The sequence below is a fragment of the Anolis carolinensis genome, chromosome 4 (genome assembly GCF_035594765.1).
Source record: "Anolis carolinensis isolate JA03-04 chromosome 4, rAnoCar3.1.pri, whole genome shotgun sequence".
NCBI lineage: Eukaryota > Metazoa > Chordata > Lepidosauria > Squamata > Dactyloidae > Anolis > Anolis carolinensis.
Window position 1 is genome coordinate 221,891,938 of NC_085844.1, and position 19,115 is coordinate 221,911,052.

Here is a 19,115-nt window from a genome sequence, read left to right on the forward strand (position 1 = left end):
AGGTTTTCTCTTCAGGTTTTTTATTCACTGTTTTTATTGTTGTATATTGTTCCATGTTTTATGTTTTTAGTTTACCTAATCACTTTCCAGAAACCTTCAACAGTCCAATAGTGTAATAAAAACAAACATTAAATTGAACTGAACTAAATATGTGTGCATTTCATTGTTGGCCTTCAAATCTCCATAACAGATATAGTGTTGTGTGTGTGTGTGTGTGTGTGTGTGTGTGTGTGAGAGAGAGAGAGAGAGAGAGAGAGAGAGAGAGAGAGAGAGAGAGAGAGGGAGGGAGGGAGGGAGGGAGGGAGGGAGAGAGAGAGAGAGAGAGAGAGAGAGAGAGAGAGAGAGAGAGAGAAACATCTAAGTAAATCTCACAAAATTCAAAAGTATTTCTGCATTTTTCATCTTTATCCTGACTTTTAATTACGATTAAACCCAAAAGGTTGCATCATCATCATTTATATCCCACCTTTCTCTCCATAATGCGGTTCAAGGGGATTAGCAACATATTAAAATAGTACACTTTGAAAATAGTACAGTACAAAGTCAATAAAAGTATAAGTAGCTTTATAAGTTGAAACAGTAAGCAGGTGGCAGACAAGTTCTAGCATTTCATTATTATAGTTTACACTGCTCAAAGCCCACATTGGAGGAAACCAAGGCAGTGATGACAAGACTATAGGACTTAATTCTTTTTGAGACAACTGGCTCCAGTGGTAGAAGCAGGACAGTGCTGGCAACCATCCGTTTCCCATGGACCCGTCTACACTGACAATGTAATGTGGCAGCTAGACAACAAATGCCCATGAAAGCATGCAAAAGAAAGTCCTTAAGACATATCAGTTATCTGTGGTTTATGTAATCCTGATTCCAGGATTTCTTATCTAATCATCTGCACAGAAACAATTTTTCCAATACTGGTTTGAAACTGAATTAAGTGGTCAGTGTAGATGTGCCCATGTTTTCAGTAGATGTTCCCACCAGCAAAAGAAAAAAAAAATGGGTGTGTCATTCCGGAGTGTGTCCTCTCCCCACAAGCAACTTTAAGTAGAAGATGTTAGTCCATCACCAATATTCAAGTAAGGTGCAACTGCAAGTCCAGCTAGCTTTTCCATGTGGAGCAAAATGTCTTGAGATGCTCTAAAACCAGTGTGTTACAATTCATATGAAATAGATGTATTCCAAAATGGCAGATGAAATAAAACCAAGGGATTTGGCCACTCAGATGTTTGGCTGAATGTCTTCATGATGTGTGTATTAGGTATGGTATAGTTTTCTGAGAGAGGTGTTTCCCCTCACACACACACTTTTCTCTTCTGCTACTTTTCTGAATCTATCATAATGATAATTTGTCTCGAAGGATTGTTTTTGTTATATTTTAATTCAAGAGCTCTTAAGCATTTTTAATCTCGCTTTGTAGGGTAAGTATTTTAAATCAATAAAGGAATGAGATACAAATACAAAGCATGAGTTAAATGCTAATGCTGATATGCCCAATAATTATGCAGAAGAAATAGAATAAAAACAAAATCTGTAAAATGTTGGTTATTAGCTTTCTAATTAGGGTATGCAGTGTTCAAGCGTAGTGGCTCCCTTCCTTCTCCCTGTGAAGAATAGGATGCTTGACTTGTCACTATGAAGAGAAAATACTTTTTTTCATGCCACAATGAACTCCCATAGTAATAGGAAATGATGTTCCTCAGTCTTGAGAATAACTTGTACCATGGGAAAATAACATCTACATGGGATGCTTGTCTTATTTAGAAAATAAAATGCACAAAAGTATGAAAAAATTGTCATGCCAGCAACAATTTATTTAATAAGAACTACTGTAATTTGTCACATCTGACTTTTAACTTTTGTCTAATGAGCAAATCAGTTCAGGATGCGTCATTTTTAATAGCATGGGATTATTCAGCAGTGATGTTTACAGAACCGTTAAGAGCAGGCAAAAACATGAGTGTTTCTAACAGTTTTTATGCAAATTTAGTCTATGCTGGCAATAGAACAGAGGAAAATATGACTGTTGGTTTCAATATGGTGTCTTCTACTATGCAGAATCAAGCAAAAATCAAACTCATTATTTGCATGGACATGCACTACCACGGGGGGAGGGGGGGGATGACATACAGACATGCAAAAAATTGCTTCCCATCCACTATTCCCTCCACCCAATGTGGTGAGAGGAAGAACAGAAAAAACAACTCAGATTATGATTAATTCAGTGATCAATAATTTATTTCCCTTTCATGCCATTTGAGATTTGCTACCTGAAATAACAACCTCATGTGCTCAGAAAGGTAGATCTGGTCCTGGAACTCTTCTTCTTGTAAGATGACAATTGATTATATTGGCCAACCCTTAGATATGGAGTATACATCTAATTGTTGATGTCTACGGCTTTTATTTCTTTAGCTGACAGATAATTAACATGCTGAAATTACACATCCTCCATTAATTTCTTGGAACTCTTGTGTTTGCAACCTATATGACCTTTTATGAACATCAGTTTAGCCCTGCTAATGCTTTTCATTATGTAGTGTGCATTTCTCAGTAAAGCTATCCTCTGTCAGCATAATCCTGGCACTGCATCATTGGCCCTTTAAGGTCTTGGCATGGGAAAGAAGTAATAATGCTTTCATTAGCCTAGGAACATTGTGGTGGGGAATCCAAATGCTAGAAGCCATACTTTCCCTGACAAATTGTGAGATTCAAACACATGCCCCAAATAACTGAGTCATAACACAGCCCCAATCTTTTTTTGAGAGTCAAGACTCTGTATGTAGAGTAGAATTTCCTTCCAAGTAATTGGTTGGCAATTTATGTATTCATTGTCCAAAAAAGAGTGCAGAGATGTATGTGCAAATGATCAGATACACATTTAGGGGGGAAATCTGTAATTTAAAAAGAAATGCACTCCATAGAGGGAAGGCATTGAGTTATGTGCTTGGTTAGGCTGTAGTCCAAGTATCAGCTAAAAAGTTCAAAACTCTTTCTTCTCATGGGGTTTTAAATCTTAAAATAGAAAATTTCTTCAAATAGAGAACTGTCATTTGATGGCTCTTAAAAATTAGAAGGCTGTATTCTGTGAAGGAGGACACACTGCATGTAAATGGGCAGCAGAGTGCACAATATGATACTAGCCACTCTATGCATTGTGGAAGTTACCTTGTAAATTCATAGCCCTGCAGATGTGGTTAGGCTACAGCTTTCATCCACCTGGCCAGCACAGGGAATCACAAGGGTTGATGGGATTTTTCATCCCTCCACATCTACTGGCCACATGTTTATGAATTATGAATTCTGGATAATAATTATGAATTATGAATTCTGGAATTGAAGCAATGAGGATTGTACTGTTTAATGCCCCCAATGTTCTCTACATGTAGGAATTAGCACTTGCTCGGAGCAGAATATTCCAAATCATTATATGCAGAGATTTGGGGAAAATATGTGAGATGTTTGTGTTTAAATGTTACACTTTTAGGATTCTACCATATTGGGTTTCAACATAATTCTATATACTGCTAGCTAAGTCTCCAAGGACTAGTCCTTACATAGCCAAAACAACATTGCAAGGGAAGTATCAGTTAGCCTGAGAGAACTTTGGAAAAGAAAAAAGACAAATAAATTCAGGGAAAGGGTCTCTAGGATTGGATCAATGGAATAAAAATCTCTATGAAAATTGAGCATGCTAATTCTGTTTAGTTTCAAATAGACCAGACTCTTTTATATTGACACTTGATGTAAGATGCATTGCTTGAGGGCATCTATTCTAGTTGTACCATTGGCTGGATTCAAGCCAGTGTGTTTTTTTGCAGAGGAGAGGGGAAGAAATGGAAGAGGACAAAAATGTTTGTCTGGAATCCTGAATAAGAGCATTCTACAGAGCCACACTTGTGCAGTATAATATGCAGATCAGATCCATTAAGGCACTGTTTTTGCCAGCGTTAAGCTGCTCCTGTCATCCTTCAATTGTGAAATGTTATCCTGAGAACAACACTAAATCAATATTTTGATAATACTGGGGGTTTTTTTTAAAGGAAGATTTTTTTTTTAAAAAAAACTGCAAACAGAAATCTTTAGGATAATAAAACAATTAATAATAAGACTTTATTTGTATTGTAATAAAACAATTAAATGTCAACAGAAAGCTCATCAAATTTAAAACTATCTCTTTATGTTTCAAATACATGAGATATTTGACCAACAGATATAAAAAATTATTTCCAGAAGTGTAGCTATGTTAGTCTGCTGTACGAGGGAAAGGCTTTTAAGAAGAATGCTTACAAAATTATGAATTTATGACATTGGCTTGTGCAACCACACCAACTAAATTAGATTTTGTGTGCTGATATGGTTTAATAGGGGCACATATGCAATTCTTAGGTAAGTTTACTTTGTGTAAAACTGGAGTGACAATAATAAATAAGAATTAGGCTCGTTTTTTGTGAAAGAAAAAATAACTCCTTGGCCCAAGGGATGACCTTCTTAAGGCTCTGCAGATGTCTTCTGGCTGCAAAACAGTTTGGGAATGATGGGATCAGCAGTCCAACCAACCTAGTCAGCATCAGATTGGGGGAAAGTTGCTTTTTAATGCTCTGAAAGTGTCTTCTGAACCTGAACTCTGGCAAAGAAGAACCGCTACTTTACATACTGATGTAGGAAGAACTGCTACATCCTAGCGCCTCCTTTTTGATCTGTTTCAACCATAATCTGATGGACATCTAACCACCCCTTGCAGATCATTTGCAGTTTTAGTTCCCTATAGAAGTGACTGTAAGCTGTAGACAATATTTACAGAATATATACGCACTGGTTAGTGACTTATACACCATTGTGAGTTTTATTCTTTAAAAAGTTCCCATGTGTATTACAGTTGTCCCTTCATATTTGGGGTTTTGACATTTGTGGATTTGATTATTCATGAATTTGATTGAAAATGTTCTCACTAAGAATTTCAAGATCCGCCACTGTAACTCTATGGTCAACTTCTTCTGATCATGCTTGAGGACTTAAGAGATTTTTTAGAGTGAACACCTTTTTAGGAATCTCTAGGTCCTCCGATGCAATTCTCTGTTCTGCTTCCAGGCAAGTTCACCATAGAGTAATGATGGAAGACCTAGCAATTTCTAGAGATTGTCTCGGTTATATCTCACTATTTAAAAAAAACCCAGCAATTTCATTATTCATGTTGTTTCACTTTCACTTTCCTTTGCCTCTAACCCTAGGGAATCTGGAAGGCTGACTGTATGCAATAATATATCCATGCTAACTGCAGGTGATGGGAGCTCCAGTCTAACATCAGATCAGATTGGGAAGAGCTGTTCTATTGTGCTTCTCAATAGGTTCTCAATCCATTTTGTGAATTGGGTTCTGCACCTTTAATTGCTCCTTTAAAATCTAAAATAAAATACAAAGTGAATTAACTGCACTGTTTTCATGAACACCACTGGTCGACAACCATCATGTAACGCTCAACAGCATCTGCATTTTCACACATAATGATCATGACTCATTTTCTTTTCTAAGTAAAAATGGAACAGATAGACATATCTAGCTGTCAATCAGGACAAGAAATGGGAAATGCTTTGCCTTCCAAATAGCTGAACAAGAATGTGCCATAACAATGACTCTACACCAGCTTGGAGAGGGGAGTAGGGTGGAAAGTGATATATTTGACCATTGAACAAACAGCTAGAACTATGTTAGGTGGAATTTTTTGGATCCCTCATGTTTTCATTCTGTCCACAAGACTATATTGACTTAAATAAAATACATTTGGTTTATTTGGTTAATTATTTTACTCGCAATGATTCTCTGTTAATGATAATGTGTACTGAAGATAATCCTTCTTGTCTCTTGCAGTCTGTTATTTATTGAACAATAACTTCAGTCCAGACCTGTGTAATGAAGATGGATTAACTGCACTGCATCAGGTAAGCATTCATAAAAGTTGAAATGTGACATCTAGGATGAGCTTCTTGTCATTTGTAGCCAATCAAGCTATATTTTCTTCATTATCTCTTGAGAAACCTGAGGCTTACAAACCTGAAGTGATAGGGTTGAAAAGAATGTTTGTGGATCTGCTCAAAGATTTTTTTTTTCACAAGTTTTGGGAAACCCTGACAAGAGGAACACTGGACTGTTGACAATCATCACAGTTTGGAATTTATTCTGCACAAAATTCACATGTAGTATTTTTGTGCCTAAACCAGCATGTCCTCTGCCAGAAACAGCATTTACTGCCCAGAATTGTAATTTCTTTTGCAGAAAATGCTGCTTTCTTTGCAAAAACATCATGTACGATTTTTTAAAAAGAATCATTACCCAGGTATGCAATTCCCTGCATAGAAAACAATCGTCCTGTAAGATGTATTTTTCCTGGGAAAAAATACCTTATCCTTTGTGAAAAATTATATTTTCTGCACAAAAAGTGTAAGAGGTAAGTTTTGCACAGAATATACCTCAATCTCTGAATAGTCTTCATAAACCTTGGAGTTTGGAAATATATTTTTGCAGCAGGACGAAAATTGCTCCAATTAGTTTCTGTTTCCTTTGAAAACCAAATTAGCAAAGGATTACATCCCTGCTATATGATTTCTCTTTTGTGAGGTACAGCAATTGTGGTGTTAACGCCTCCATAGTATACATGTGTTTTCTGCTTTGTGTGGCTAACAGATGACACAGAGAATTTAAGCTTGAAAAATGGTGGTAAGAGCTCAGACCCTTTTCCCTAATCTAAATCTCTATCTCTCCCATCATTTCAATCCACCATCAGTGTATTTTCATCAGTGTCTTTCCCTGAACAATATGCTCAGCACTGCTCACAACAAAGCAGCATTGAAAATAACAACAATACATTAAAAGTAAATAAAAAATCAGACAGAAAATAAATTGGTACATGAGGAAAACATTAATAACAAAACAATAATAAATAACAACAATCACTTCATTGTCAGCAAGGACAACATGACGTATCTTTGTGACCTTGCCAGTTTGTATATTTGCTTATTGAAATATTTCAAGACAGCATATACAAATAAAAAAATTAATGTAAGGCAATTTAGAACCATTTTAAACAGTAAGGAATAACGGAACAGTCAAGTAGTATTTTAAACAGTTTAACCATTAAATCAAATTAAAGAAGTAGCAGCATTGTGGGCATTAAAAGAGTTTTAAGGGAAGGTAAGAGCAGTTGTAGATCATAACGGTTGCTTAGAAGAGGGCAAAACTTCCGTCAGTAGTAAGCAGAGCTATTTCTTTTTAAAAACCTTAACTAAAGAGAAAAATGTTGGTCACACCTAGCTCAGCTCTGATAGTGAATGCAGGCAATACTGAGCCAATGGTCTAACTCAATAAGAGGCAAAGGACACAGTTATAGTTCTGTGGTTCCATTTTAACTACATGGTGCCATCTTGTGGAAGTTTTTAGGGAAGGTTATTCAGAATTCTTAGACAGGGAAAGCTAGTGCCCCACCAGACTACAAATCCCAAAATTCTACGGGACATGGCTATGGAACCATAGTGCTATAATTGTTTGGCATGAAAGAGCGTTATATGTCTTCAATCAGCTGGAGAGCATGGAAAATGGGAAACCAAATAGAAGTCTCCAAGAGCTTGTTATGCAATGTGCTTGTGTCTGTTTTGCCACCTCCTCTCTCCCATAAGCTATGGGCAGATAATATTTGTTAACTATCCCTTCCACAATTAATAAAAATCCATTATATTGGCTGAGGTCTAAGGCACTTGTATTCAAAACCATCTGAAGGAAGCAATGTTTCATATTAGGAAACAGATTATTTGAAGCAATATGTTTTTGAGTGAACTCTTATCCTGGGAAGAAATCAAAAGCTGGACTCTGTCACCTTATCTGCTTTTCTTTAACACTTTGAAATCAGATGGCTGTTTTCTGAGTAACTGGGTATAGGAGAAAGTACCATCTGGAAGCTTCTTTCCAAGGCGCTAAGATAGTAGGCGGTCACATAACAGAGAGCAAGTTGTTAAGCTGATTCTGAAGGCGGATAACCTCACCCAGAACTCATTCTTCCCCAGCCAGTATTGTAAATGTGACTATTGAGGAATGGTGGCTGAAGCCCAGATTATTCTGCAAAAGAGCATTCTTTCTTTGGCACTGGATAGATGTTTGTTTTAACATGCAAACTAGCTCAGAGAACATGAAATACTTCTTTTTAACAGATGCTTATTTGTTGTTCCTGTAACAAAAGAGAAAACATGTTTTGCTTGGTGACAGAACATTTCGCTGGTATCACAAATGACAAAAAAGACCATGTGCTCCATAGTAATTTGGAGAAGGTATGGAAGAGAATCTTTAGGAAAGACAGCTAGGGTCTGTAAGATGATTGTGTATTTAGGAGGCTATCAGTGATAGACCACACCTGGAATGTGTCCAATTCTGGACACCACAATTGAAGGGAACGGTTGAAAAGCTGTAATGTGTCCAGAGAAGGGTGACTAAAATGATCAAGGAGAACAAGCCCTATGAGGAGCAACTCAAAAAGCTGGGCATGTTTAGCCTGCAAAAAAGAAGTCTGAGAGGAGACATGAAGGGAAGTCATAGGAAGGAGGGAGCGAGCTTGTTTTCTGCTGCCCTGGAGACTAGGATGCGGAACAATGGTTTCAAACTACAGGCAAGGAGATTCCTGAATATTAGGAAGAACTTCCTCACTGTAAGAGCTGTTCAGCAGTGAACTCTCTGCCCAGAATGTGGTGGAGGCGCCTTCTTTGGAGGCTTTTAAACAGAGGCTGGATGGCCATCTAACGGGGGCTGCTTTGAATGCAATTTTCCTGCTTCTTGGCAGGGGGTTGGACTGGATGGCCCACAAGGTCTCTTCCAACTCTGTGATTCTATGATGGGCAACCTGTGACCATGCTGATGCTGTTGGACTACATCTTCCATTGGCACCAGCTAGCATGACCCGTGGTAAAGAATCATGGAAATTTGAGGCCAATAGTATTTAGAGAGAAAGCCATATTTGCTGATTTCTCCTTTAAAGTATTATTCATCAATAATGAAGCATATTATAGCTACAGTTCAATAGGATGGTGGAAGCGAAAACTGTTCTTGGGCCAGCTGAAGTTGCCCTGTCCATCATTTTTGATGGACTCATTACACGTAGCTATTGGATAGTATCTGTAAGTAATAGCACATTCTTTGTCCCTTTATCCCATCCCTAGTGAATGCCCAACACTTTATCCTTAATATATTTTAGTATATAAAAGGGTAGGCTCTAAGAACCTATGTAGTACTTTCACCGAAACAGATGTTACTAAAAACCCCTTACGATTTGTTCTGCTAAATGATAAATTTCCCTGAATATTAGAAGCAATTACAGGGAGAAATTACGAAAATAGAGAAAACATCCTTCCTACCCAAACCACCATGAAATGAGGCCCATGCCCAACTCCCCTCTGTTTCTTTTGTATAGTTACTATGGATCCATCAAAAGACAGAAAAGTGGAAGCCACTCCCAAGGTTTAAGAGAAATAATGGTCTGGGCAAAGTCGAATTTAACTTAGTTGTATTTGATTCCTCAACAGTGCTGCATAGACAACTATGAGGAGATAGTTAAGCTTCTTCTGAACCACGGGGCCAATGTCAATGCAAAGGACAATGAACTTTGGACTCCTCTGCATGCAGCCGCAACATGTGGGCACCTCAATCTGGTGAAGATCCTGATTCAGCAGTAGGTGATACTTTGATTCTTTGTGTTTTCTGGTGGGTTAGCCTTTTTGTGGGATATTCTGGACACTGGCTGTAAATCTCTGTGCTTATCCATATGTGGCAAATTCCTATGTTTTGACTACCACCAAGAGCGCCCCATCTAGTTACATCCCAAATAGATTACTGCAACACGCTCTACATGGGGTTGTCTTTGAAGACTGTTTAGAAGCTGCAATTGGTCCAAAGGATCACAGCCAGATTGCTCATCAGAGCTGCGTACAGGGAGTACACAGCACCCCTGTTGTGCCAGCTCCACTGGCTGCCAGTTTGCTACTGAGCACAATTCAAAGTGCTGGCTTTAGCTTATAAAGCCCTAAATGATTCTGGCTCAGTTTACCTGTCCGAATGTATCTCCTCCTATAAACCATCTTGGCATTTAAAATCGTCTGGAGAGGCCCTGCTCTCAGTCCTGCAGGCCTGACTGGCAGGGACGAGAGTCAGGGCTTTCTTGGTGATGGCCCCGCGGCAGGGAGATCAGATCAGCCCCCTCCCTCTTGATCTTCTGCAAGAAAGTGAAAACATGGCTCTTTAACCAAGCTTTTGAAAACCTGCAGCAATAGACATGAATGACTCGGAATTTGACCAATGGAATGGCCCGGACCTTGCTCTTGGATCACGTGATGCTGATGGTGTTAATTGTGTTTATTGTAAATTAATTTCTGTAATTCTGTGTAATTGTTTTAAACGTCGTTGAGTTATTGCCATGTTGTAAGCCACCCTGAGTTTCCTATCACTGAATTGTAGTATCTGCAGTCTGAGACATTTTCTGGAGCTTCATATCAAACCAACATCCCATCTTTTTGTCCAAAATTATCCACCGTAAGACTAATCCCTTCAAGGTATTGGTCAGTTGTAGAATGGTCAGGTAAGGGCAGCACTTTACAAAACATTACAAAAATGTTGAAGGAGAGTTAAAGAACATGTGCCATTAAAAGAACATTTCCACATCTCTAGATTCATTGCACACTATCTTTTAGCATTCCTCTTCTGCTCTTTGATAAAAGCAGTCTACTTTTCCATCTTGCCAGTGAACTAGAAACAGTGGGTCATAAACTGAATAAATAATTATGTGAAATAAATGAAGCACAATAAAAGAGAAAATATAAAGATTAATCAATATTTTGGTATCAATGACAGCATTAAGGATAGATTTGCTATCTCATTGCTTGGTGGTTGCTAGGTGGGAGCTAGAATCCAGCAATATCTGGAGACCCATAGGTTTCTCATCTTGGCTTTAAAATGAACGTTTTATTTATAGATATTTATGAGTAACAATATTGGAAGAGCAGTAGGCTTCCAAATCCTGTTTTAAAATTGTTCAGAATGTAGTTGATTGGTCTTTTGCCAATTTCCAACACTGGCCAGTGTCTAGCTGGTTATCTAGTGTCTTTTGAATTTATGGGTAAGAATATGTTCCAGCTAGACATGTTTTGCATACTTAAGGAAGAATGTGAATTTAGGATTACTTTTAACTCCCTGCATCCATCCATTTCTCTCTTCCTCCTGTCATTGATCTGGACCAAAGTTCATTGGTAGAGTAAATGCATTAAAGAAGATGTCAGGTTCAATTCCCAACAAATCCAGTTAAGATAAATAATGATAGCTAGCAAGACTTTTATCTCCACCTGAGATACTGGAAAATGACTATCTGCATCTGCGTCTGGTTTTCTAACTGTTCTGTGGTAGATAGGGAGATGTTCCAGATAGTTACCACTACTGCCCAGAGAATTATTGGTTGCCCTCTCCCTCTTTGAAAGAACTTTATAATTTCCACTGCCTTAAGAAAGCTCAAAATATTCTTAAGGATCCATTTCACCCTGGACATTCTTTTTTTTTAAATTATTACCATCTGACAGATGGTATGGGATGATAAAAACAAGCACAAATAGGCTGAAAAAACATTTATATCATAGAACTGTGACTATATTGAACTCTATGGTTTTACACTGATGTGGCATTAGGGGAATGCAATAGTAATTAGAATGTGGAAAGTAATTAGAGTAATTAGAATGTTTTGTAATTCTACATATATCATGTAATTGGAGTTGGCGTTTAATTGTGTTGTACAATGTACAATGACAGTAAAATTATTCTATTCTATTCTATTCTATTCTATTCTATTCTATTCTATTCTATTCTAGTGAACTGACAGATAAATAATATTTGATACAAAAGCTTCCTATCTACAAATATAAAATACTTTGTATTTATTTTCCATTGCTATAGGATTCTGTGTTGCTAAATTCAACCTGAAAACAAATAAACCACAAGAATAATTAAAACAACTAAATTAATAAATAGCAACATTAAGAGAAAATGGAAACAGTGTCCAGATTTGTAAACCAGGTTAGTTAAAAATTCACAAGTAATTTCACAAAATAGGCAATGAAACAACAACCGAAGCATCTTGGCTCATCCTTTCAAAAGGTCTATGACACATTAACCCAGATGTAGGGTAGAGTTCCATAGTTTGGTGTTACTGATAACCCATAAGTTTGAGAGATGTGTAGCAAAGTATTTCTTAGTGACTGTAGTTATGGTTCTTCAGAGGTCAAGAAGGCTTTAAAAGAAACACTCTGAAACAGACTATGGAGTCTTGCTTCGTACATTTACAACACACTGATTAAAGTATGAGGATTTACATTTTTTTAAAAGTAATAAACAATAAATGTGACCTCCACCATTTGTGCTTTTATTGAAATGTCTCATTACACCCTATTTCAGCAGGCTATTGCTAGTGAGGCCTTCATTCATATACATTGCCCTAAACTCCTTGAAGGACAAGAGGAATGCGAATATGAGAAGATTAATAAATCCTACTTAGCTTGTGCCTCAGTAATAAGAACATTCTAGTCTTTGTCCCGTATCAGTTGACTCTCTGTACCAGAAGGGGCCGTAGGGTACAATTTTGTTTTGTTTTGTTGCAAAATACAACACAGCATGTGGTTGTTCCAATCAAAGTCTCATTCTGTAAAAAGGCTTTCAGATCAAAAAGCCTGTTTAAATATAGAATCAAAAGGCTTCAGTGTCAGAACATGGAGCCCAGAGAGACCTGTAGAAGAAGCAGCAGTACAAAGAATGTCTGATCCTGTGCTTTGTTTGCTGATTTAGACACACACTATAAAAATAGCTGGCAAGTGTGTTTTACATTGTAATTTCCTCTGTTCTCGCGGGGAAGAAAAAAATGAACATGAATATCAATGCAAGTGGTTGCTTGGTCTCCACTTCAAAGTCTGTAAATGTCAAGGCAGATCAAGTGTAATCTGTATTAGAATATTATTTTCACATCGAGGCTACATGTGGTTCTGAATGCAGAATATGCTAGTTCTATCATACTTGTTACCTTTCAGAAAATTATCCCATCCCAATAATTGCTGAGAAAAAATTGGGAATGAGAACAAAGAAAGTGTGTGTGTTCAGTGCACATCTTGAACATGCACTATAACTCCTAGAATCCCCCAGTAAGCATGGCTATTGGGCTTATTCTCTAGTGGTTTCTAGGAACTGATAGTAAAAAAAAAACCTAGGCCGGGCTGTGGTACAGCTGTTTAGTAGCCAGCAGCAATAAATCACTACTGACTGAGAGGTTATTGATTTGAAGCCCGGGTCGGGATTAAGCTCCCGATCATTAATAGCCTAGCTTGCTGCCCACCTAAGCAGCTCAAAAACAGTTGAATCTGTAAGTAAAGAATTCTAGGTACCACTTAATGTGGGGAGGCTAATTTAACTTAATTGATGACACCATAAAACTGCCAGTGGCGTGCGAAGAACAATGAAGAAGTACTACCATAAAAATAGATTCGGTGTCACAATGGATGGTGAAGTGACAGCTCCCCCTGTGGCCAGAATCGAGCATACTATTATGAAGCCAGAAGCTGGAAAAATGTTAACTTGCCTCTATTATCTGTCTGTATATGTTGTATGTTTAATAATGGCATTGAATGTTTGCCATGTATATGTGCATTGTAATCCTCCCTGAGTCCCCTTCAGGGTGAGAAGGGCAGAATATAAATACTATAAATAAATAATACATAAATAATTACTTTTTCTCTAGTTTTAATCGAATGCATCGCTCTCTATCTCAATATTGTTAGAGACATGCTTTGTCTGGAATGCAAGAGAAGGCCTTCTTAGTGGGTGTTCCCAGGGCTTAGAGCTCTTTGACAGAGGAAACCAAGCTATCTCCATCTTCACTGGCAACATTTTTTTTTTAAAGATAGGCTTTCGGCTTTTAAGATGTTTTCTGCTATATCTTTCCACAGATTGATAAGGTTAATTTCTTTTTTCACTTATATAGTTTAAATTGTATGCATGTATGCTTTAGCTACAAGTTTCTATTTTGTATTATATAGTGATGTCCAACGCTTCAGGCAGAAAGGCAGGTTATGAATGTAACAAGTAAATGTTAATTTAATTAAATCTATATAAATGTGTCAGCCAGGCATTTAAACAAGGCACAGCATGAGATGGTGGCTCTTTTGCAAGCAAACAAAGGATCCATGAAGTCAGTTTACTTGTTGGAATCATTGAATGGTAGAATGATTCCAGAGAAGGCAAGCTACAACAATGCATATTACTAACAATGCCAATCCTCAGTTTTTGGTAGAAATTTCATTGGCTGTTCCTATGATAGGTTGCCATAAGTCAGAAATGACTTGAAGGCAGATAACAAGAACAACATCACAAACATGTGCCTTCTCACTTGTGGTACTCTTGATATGGTAAACTCCTCATGGCTTGTGTTAAAAAAAACAGTGTTTGAAATATCAGAAAAGTATACAATAATTTAAAATTGTGCAATGTACAATAGCTTTTGCAGGTCTAAATTCCCTTAAGTCATCAGACACCATTTGATCTTAGAAGCTAAATAGAATGAAGCCTGGTTAGTACTTGGATGCAGGATCACCAAAGAATACCAGGTGTTCTAGGTTATATTTCAGAGGAAGGCAATGACATCATATCTCTTAAGTATTTCTTGCCTAAGAAGACCCTACTAAGTTCATAGGGCCAGGATACATTGACAAGTGACATGAAGGCACATGCAAGCACAGTAGAAGTAATAGATAAGCATTATGACTAGTAATAATTCTCTTCCTCATTTTTGGGCAATGTGTTTGAGTTTTCATGTCTCCTATGGAAAGCCTCTGGTGGCCCTGGCTTCTAGGTGTGTGCATCTCTTTCATGTATGGCTTTCTTCTTGCAGTGGGGCAGACCTGCTAGCAGTAAACGCAGATGGCAACATGCCATATGACCTCTGTGAGGATGAACCAACTCTAGACATCATCGAGACTTGCATGGCATACCAAGGTAAGACAGGATCTGAAGATCTTGAGTATGGGCTCATGGGACTTGCATTTTTCTATTTATATAGTGCTTTTTGGTATGGAAGCTGAACAGCTACACAGGAGTAAGCAACGGCCACAGACCTGGGACCTATTTTCTACTCCTAGGTCACACAGACTGCTCAAAATCCCCAAAAGCAAATTCAAAACAGAGAAATTGCTAGAAGTATATTGCGGTTTTTTGCTTATTATTTTTAAATAGTTAAACACTACAAAGGGATCCTGCAACCTATTTAAAATGCAGTGTTGCTTCCCTGGAGTTCCTGGAAAAGCAATTCACTTCTGGGGGTGGAAGAAATAAGTGTACTCAGGGGAATCGAGAGGTTGATGACTACTGCAACAGCCTTGGAAGAGGCTTTTCCTACCTTGATCTAGGACATAAAAACTGCAATCCTGTACATACTTAATTGCAGGAAATTTCCATTGCACCACAGTGGTTAATGCACTGATAACCTCTTAGTTATTCTAATGTAATACAATCTGCATGAGGTTGTCCTTGGAAGCTGCAGCTAGTACAAAATGCAGTGGCTTGATTATTGACTGGAATACCATGTTGACATCATATAATGACAATCTTAAAAGAATGCACTGACTGGCAGTATGTTTCTGGTCTGAATTCAAGATGCTTGTGATGACATTCAAAACTAATAGGGAGCTCAATACTTGAGGGTGTGCCTCAAGTGTTTGCTTTAGATCTGCTGGGGAGACGATGGTCAATACACCAATTAGGTCAATATACTGTGTGCAGAAAATGTCCTCCCCTTAGTGGCCCAATTGACAGCAACATTGGTTTCACTTAGGCAACAAGTAATAAACACGGTTATTTATCAAAGCTTTTGGACCTCACCGATTTATTTCAAAATGAAAAGGCAAATTGTTTTAAAGCACTTCAATCTTCTAAACCTGTTGTGATTTGTATTTGTATTTAATATGTTTGCAATCCATTTTAATTATTTTGATTGCTCAAAAGGGTTTTAACTTGTTTATATTGATTCTGTTTTAATATATAAAATATGTATTATTTATATAGGGATAGGATTGCACTTTTAAGGTATCATTCTGCATTCATTAAATGATTTGGGCTTAATGTATAGCAGGAGTGATATATGTGTCACCTTTGTGACCCCCCCCCCAATAAAACTTTAGCATTTGGGGTTGGGGTTTATTTTTGTGTGTTTTTTTGCAATATTTAAATGTTTATTAGTCCCAGGAGAGGTCTTCTTTTGAAACAGAAAGTGAAAAAATGTTGACTTCTGCTTATTCTGTTAGTTAAAAAAGGACAGGGAGCTTAAAGCATGGTGAAAATTAGTGTGTCTGGTCTGTGGGTGAAAAAAGGTTTTTCAGGGGTTCAGTGAGGCAAGTACTGCCCTCTGTTTCCTGGGGATCTAATGTGACCCAGTAACTTTCAATTGTTGCCCATCAGGTGTACTCTTCATGAACCAGTACTGGGCTGCTGAACAAAAGAAATCTGCTTTTCCAAGCAAATGTGAGCATCAGCCCCTCCTCAGGCCCTTGCAATGGCATACATCAGAGCTTCAAACTTGATGCTTATGGCTAGTCATTTACATCCAGCCATTCCATCCACTATAAATGGTGCTTTCTCTTGTTCTGTATATGTGCCCCACATCCAACCAGTATGGAGTTTCAGTGCCTATCTGTAGTTCAGTCCCTTTAGCAGAGGTATACTTTGGAGTTCTGATACAAGATTTCTTCACACGTATACATGAATCTTGATGCATTTGGGAAAGGGAGATTTAGAGCAGACAAAGAGTGGGGTTGGATGCCTAATCTTTTCCTCGTTTCTTGTTTTACTTAACCAATCCCTCACCCAAAAAAATCTGGCTTCCCCCATCATGTAATATGAAGCATGTGTTTTTGAGGGCAAACATTCCTCATTAAGTAACCTTTTTTCTTAACATAAGGACTACATCAGAGCTTTCTTGTATAGGTTTCCATATAAGCCAGCCAAACAATTTCCCCATAAACATAAATATGATTGCATGCCGTCTCTAAGAGTCTAATTTTTATCTAACTTGCAAAAAAAAGTTAATTTTACTGTCATCTCCTCTTGTTCACTACAGGTATCACACAAGAGAAAATCAATGACACGCGAGCAGCTCCAGAGCAGACAATGGTTGATGATATCACGGAGCTTATAGCAACTGGGCAGGAACTGAACAGAGCAGATGCACAAGGTGCTACATTGGTAAGAAACATTTAGTCATATTTTTTTTAGCTTAGGGGATGCTTGAATTCAAAAACTGTTTTCTTTTGAATACAATAAGTCTTGCACATTATCAAGATTGTAAGCATTCAGTTTTGGGGAGCAATGCAAGCTCTAGAAATGACTGATACTTGTAACCTTTCCTTGGAGCAGGTCCATATAACTAGGTTGAGGAACCTGACCTTTTTTCTAACTGACAGTTATTTAATTTGTCTTTTTTCAGCTGTGTTTTTTTGGGGGTGTGAGTGCTGTGTGAGGAAAATAAAGGATTTACAAAAACTTATCTACTACTGTAATACTCATGGTCCAAAGGAGGGTTGCTGGACAGTTGCTTTAAAGACAACAAACAATAGCAAAATGTGATTTCACATGAAACAACCAACAAACAAAGCATGGAAAGCAACAGCACATAGTATATAATAATATTTCTTTGTTGAGATATTATAATTTGGTTAGATCTTCTGTTGATTTTTAACAGTTATTTTTATTCTTTATTGATAAACACATATTATTTTATACTATAGATTGTTGATAATTTGCTCTAAATAGAGTAACATTTTCAAGCATTAATCTGGTTGCATCTATTTTTTTTTCTAAAAATAACTTGGTCCAGTATAGTGCTGATGTTAATACAGTGTTTCCTCACTTATTGCGGGGGTTACATTCCAGGACCACCCGCAATAAGAGAAATTCCGCAAAGTAGGGGCACTATATTTATTTCAATATTTACACATATTAGTAGTTATGTGGCCTTTCTTCCCTTTGCAAGCCTTCTTTCTGTGCTTCTTCCTCTCCGGCGCCTGCCAGTTTCCCTTTTGTGCATGCACCTCTCTCTCATCGGCATCCAGAGTGGCCTGGCTGGGCACCAACGAGTGGGAGGGCGCATGCACAAAAGGGAAACTAGCATCTTGTGTGCATGCGCACTTCTCAGAAAAAAATCTGTGCAGCAGTGAGGGAGCGAAAAGCAAACCGCAAAGTAGGGAGGGAACACTGTATTCAGTTGTGGATGTTAGGCTTTCACAATTGATATGAAGTACCTTACTAGCTTGGTCCTATTCAGTAGGCTATAGATGCCACTGAGAGGCCTAAAATATGGGTATAGATAATACCGTATATCAAGATATATCAATTTGTTTCCCCAAGTCAGTGTCAGGAGCAGAAGGAGCCATACAACATATTGTTCCCCAGTCCACTTTGGATTTTGGATTTGAAAAAGGAGTGCCCAGTATTAAGAAATTCACTATGAATAATCAAAGGACAATATCAGTGTTAAGAAAATGGTCTAACTCCACACAATCGCCTCAGACTGATGAGACACAAACTGAATTGGATGAGATGTTACCACAGGGTGTCTGGCCCAAGATAGAACTTAGGTTTCTGGTTATATTTAGCTGTGGGGAGGAATGACTGTTGTCTGAGATGCCATTTTTAAAGCTACTGTATTCTTCTTTTAGTTACATATAGCTGCTGCCAATGGATATCTGCATGCAGCAGAGATCCTTCTTGACCATGGAGCAAGACTGGACCTTAAAGACTGGGATGGCTGGGAACCGCTCCATGCTGCTGCCTTCTGGGGACATGTATGTGTTTCAGTGGACCTATTTCAAAGAAGACATATCTAGTTATGGTTATTAGACATAAACCAGTATAGTACTAAATGCAGGTTTTGATTCCTTCATAACCTGCTTGTTGTCTTCCTAAAAACATTTCACTAGCTATAGTAGGAAGCAAGATGCTGTTTGGCTAGATGAATCTTCAGTTTGATTCAGATTGCTGAAAAGTTAGTGTTCATTGTGTGTAGTGGTGAT

At 37.8% G+C, this 19,115-nt stretch overlaps 1 protein-coding gene across 3 annotated transcripts in view; it reads left to right on the plus strand.

Annotated features, from left to right (window-relative positions):
• ppp1r16b (protein phosphatase 1 regulatory subunit 16B) overlaps positions 1–19,115 on the plus strand; it is a 160,700-nt gene that overhangs the window by 125,384 nt on the left and 16,201 nt on the right. For all 3 annotated transcript variants that reach the window (XM_003220586.4, XM_062978852.1, XM_062978853.1), the window contains exons 3-7: positions 5,866–5,936; positions 9,558–9,703; positions 14,945–15,048; positions 17,165–17,289; positions 18,762–18,887. In XM_003220586.4, the coding sequence (XP_003220634.1) occupies positions 5,866–5,936; positions 9,558–9,703; positions 14,945–15,048; positions 17,165–17,289; positions 18,762–18,887 (572 nt within the window). The remainder of the gene's footprint in view (positions 1–5,865; positions 5,937–9,557; positions 9,704–14,944; positions 15,049–17,164; positions 17,290–18,761; positions 18,888–19,115) is intronic.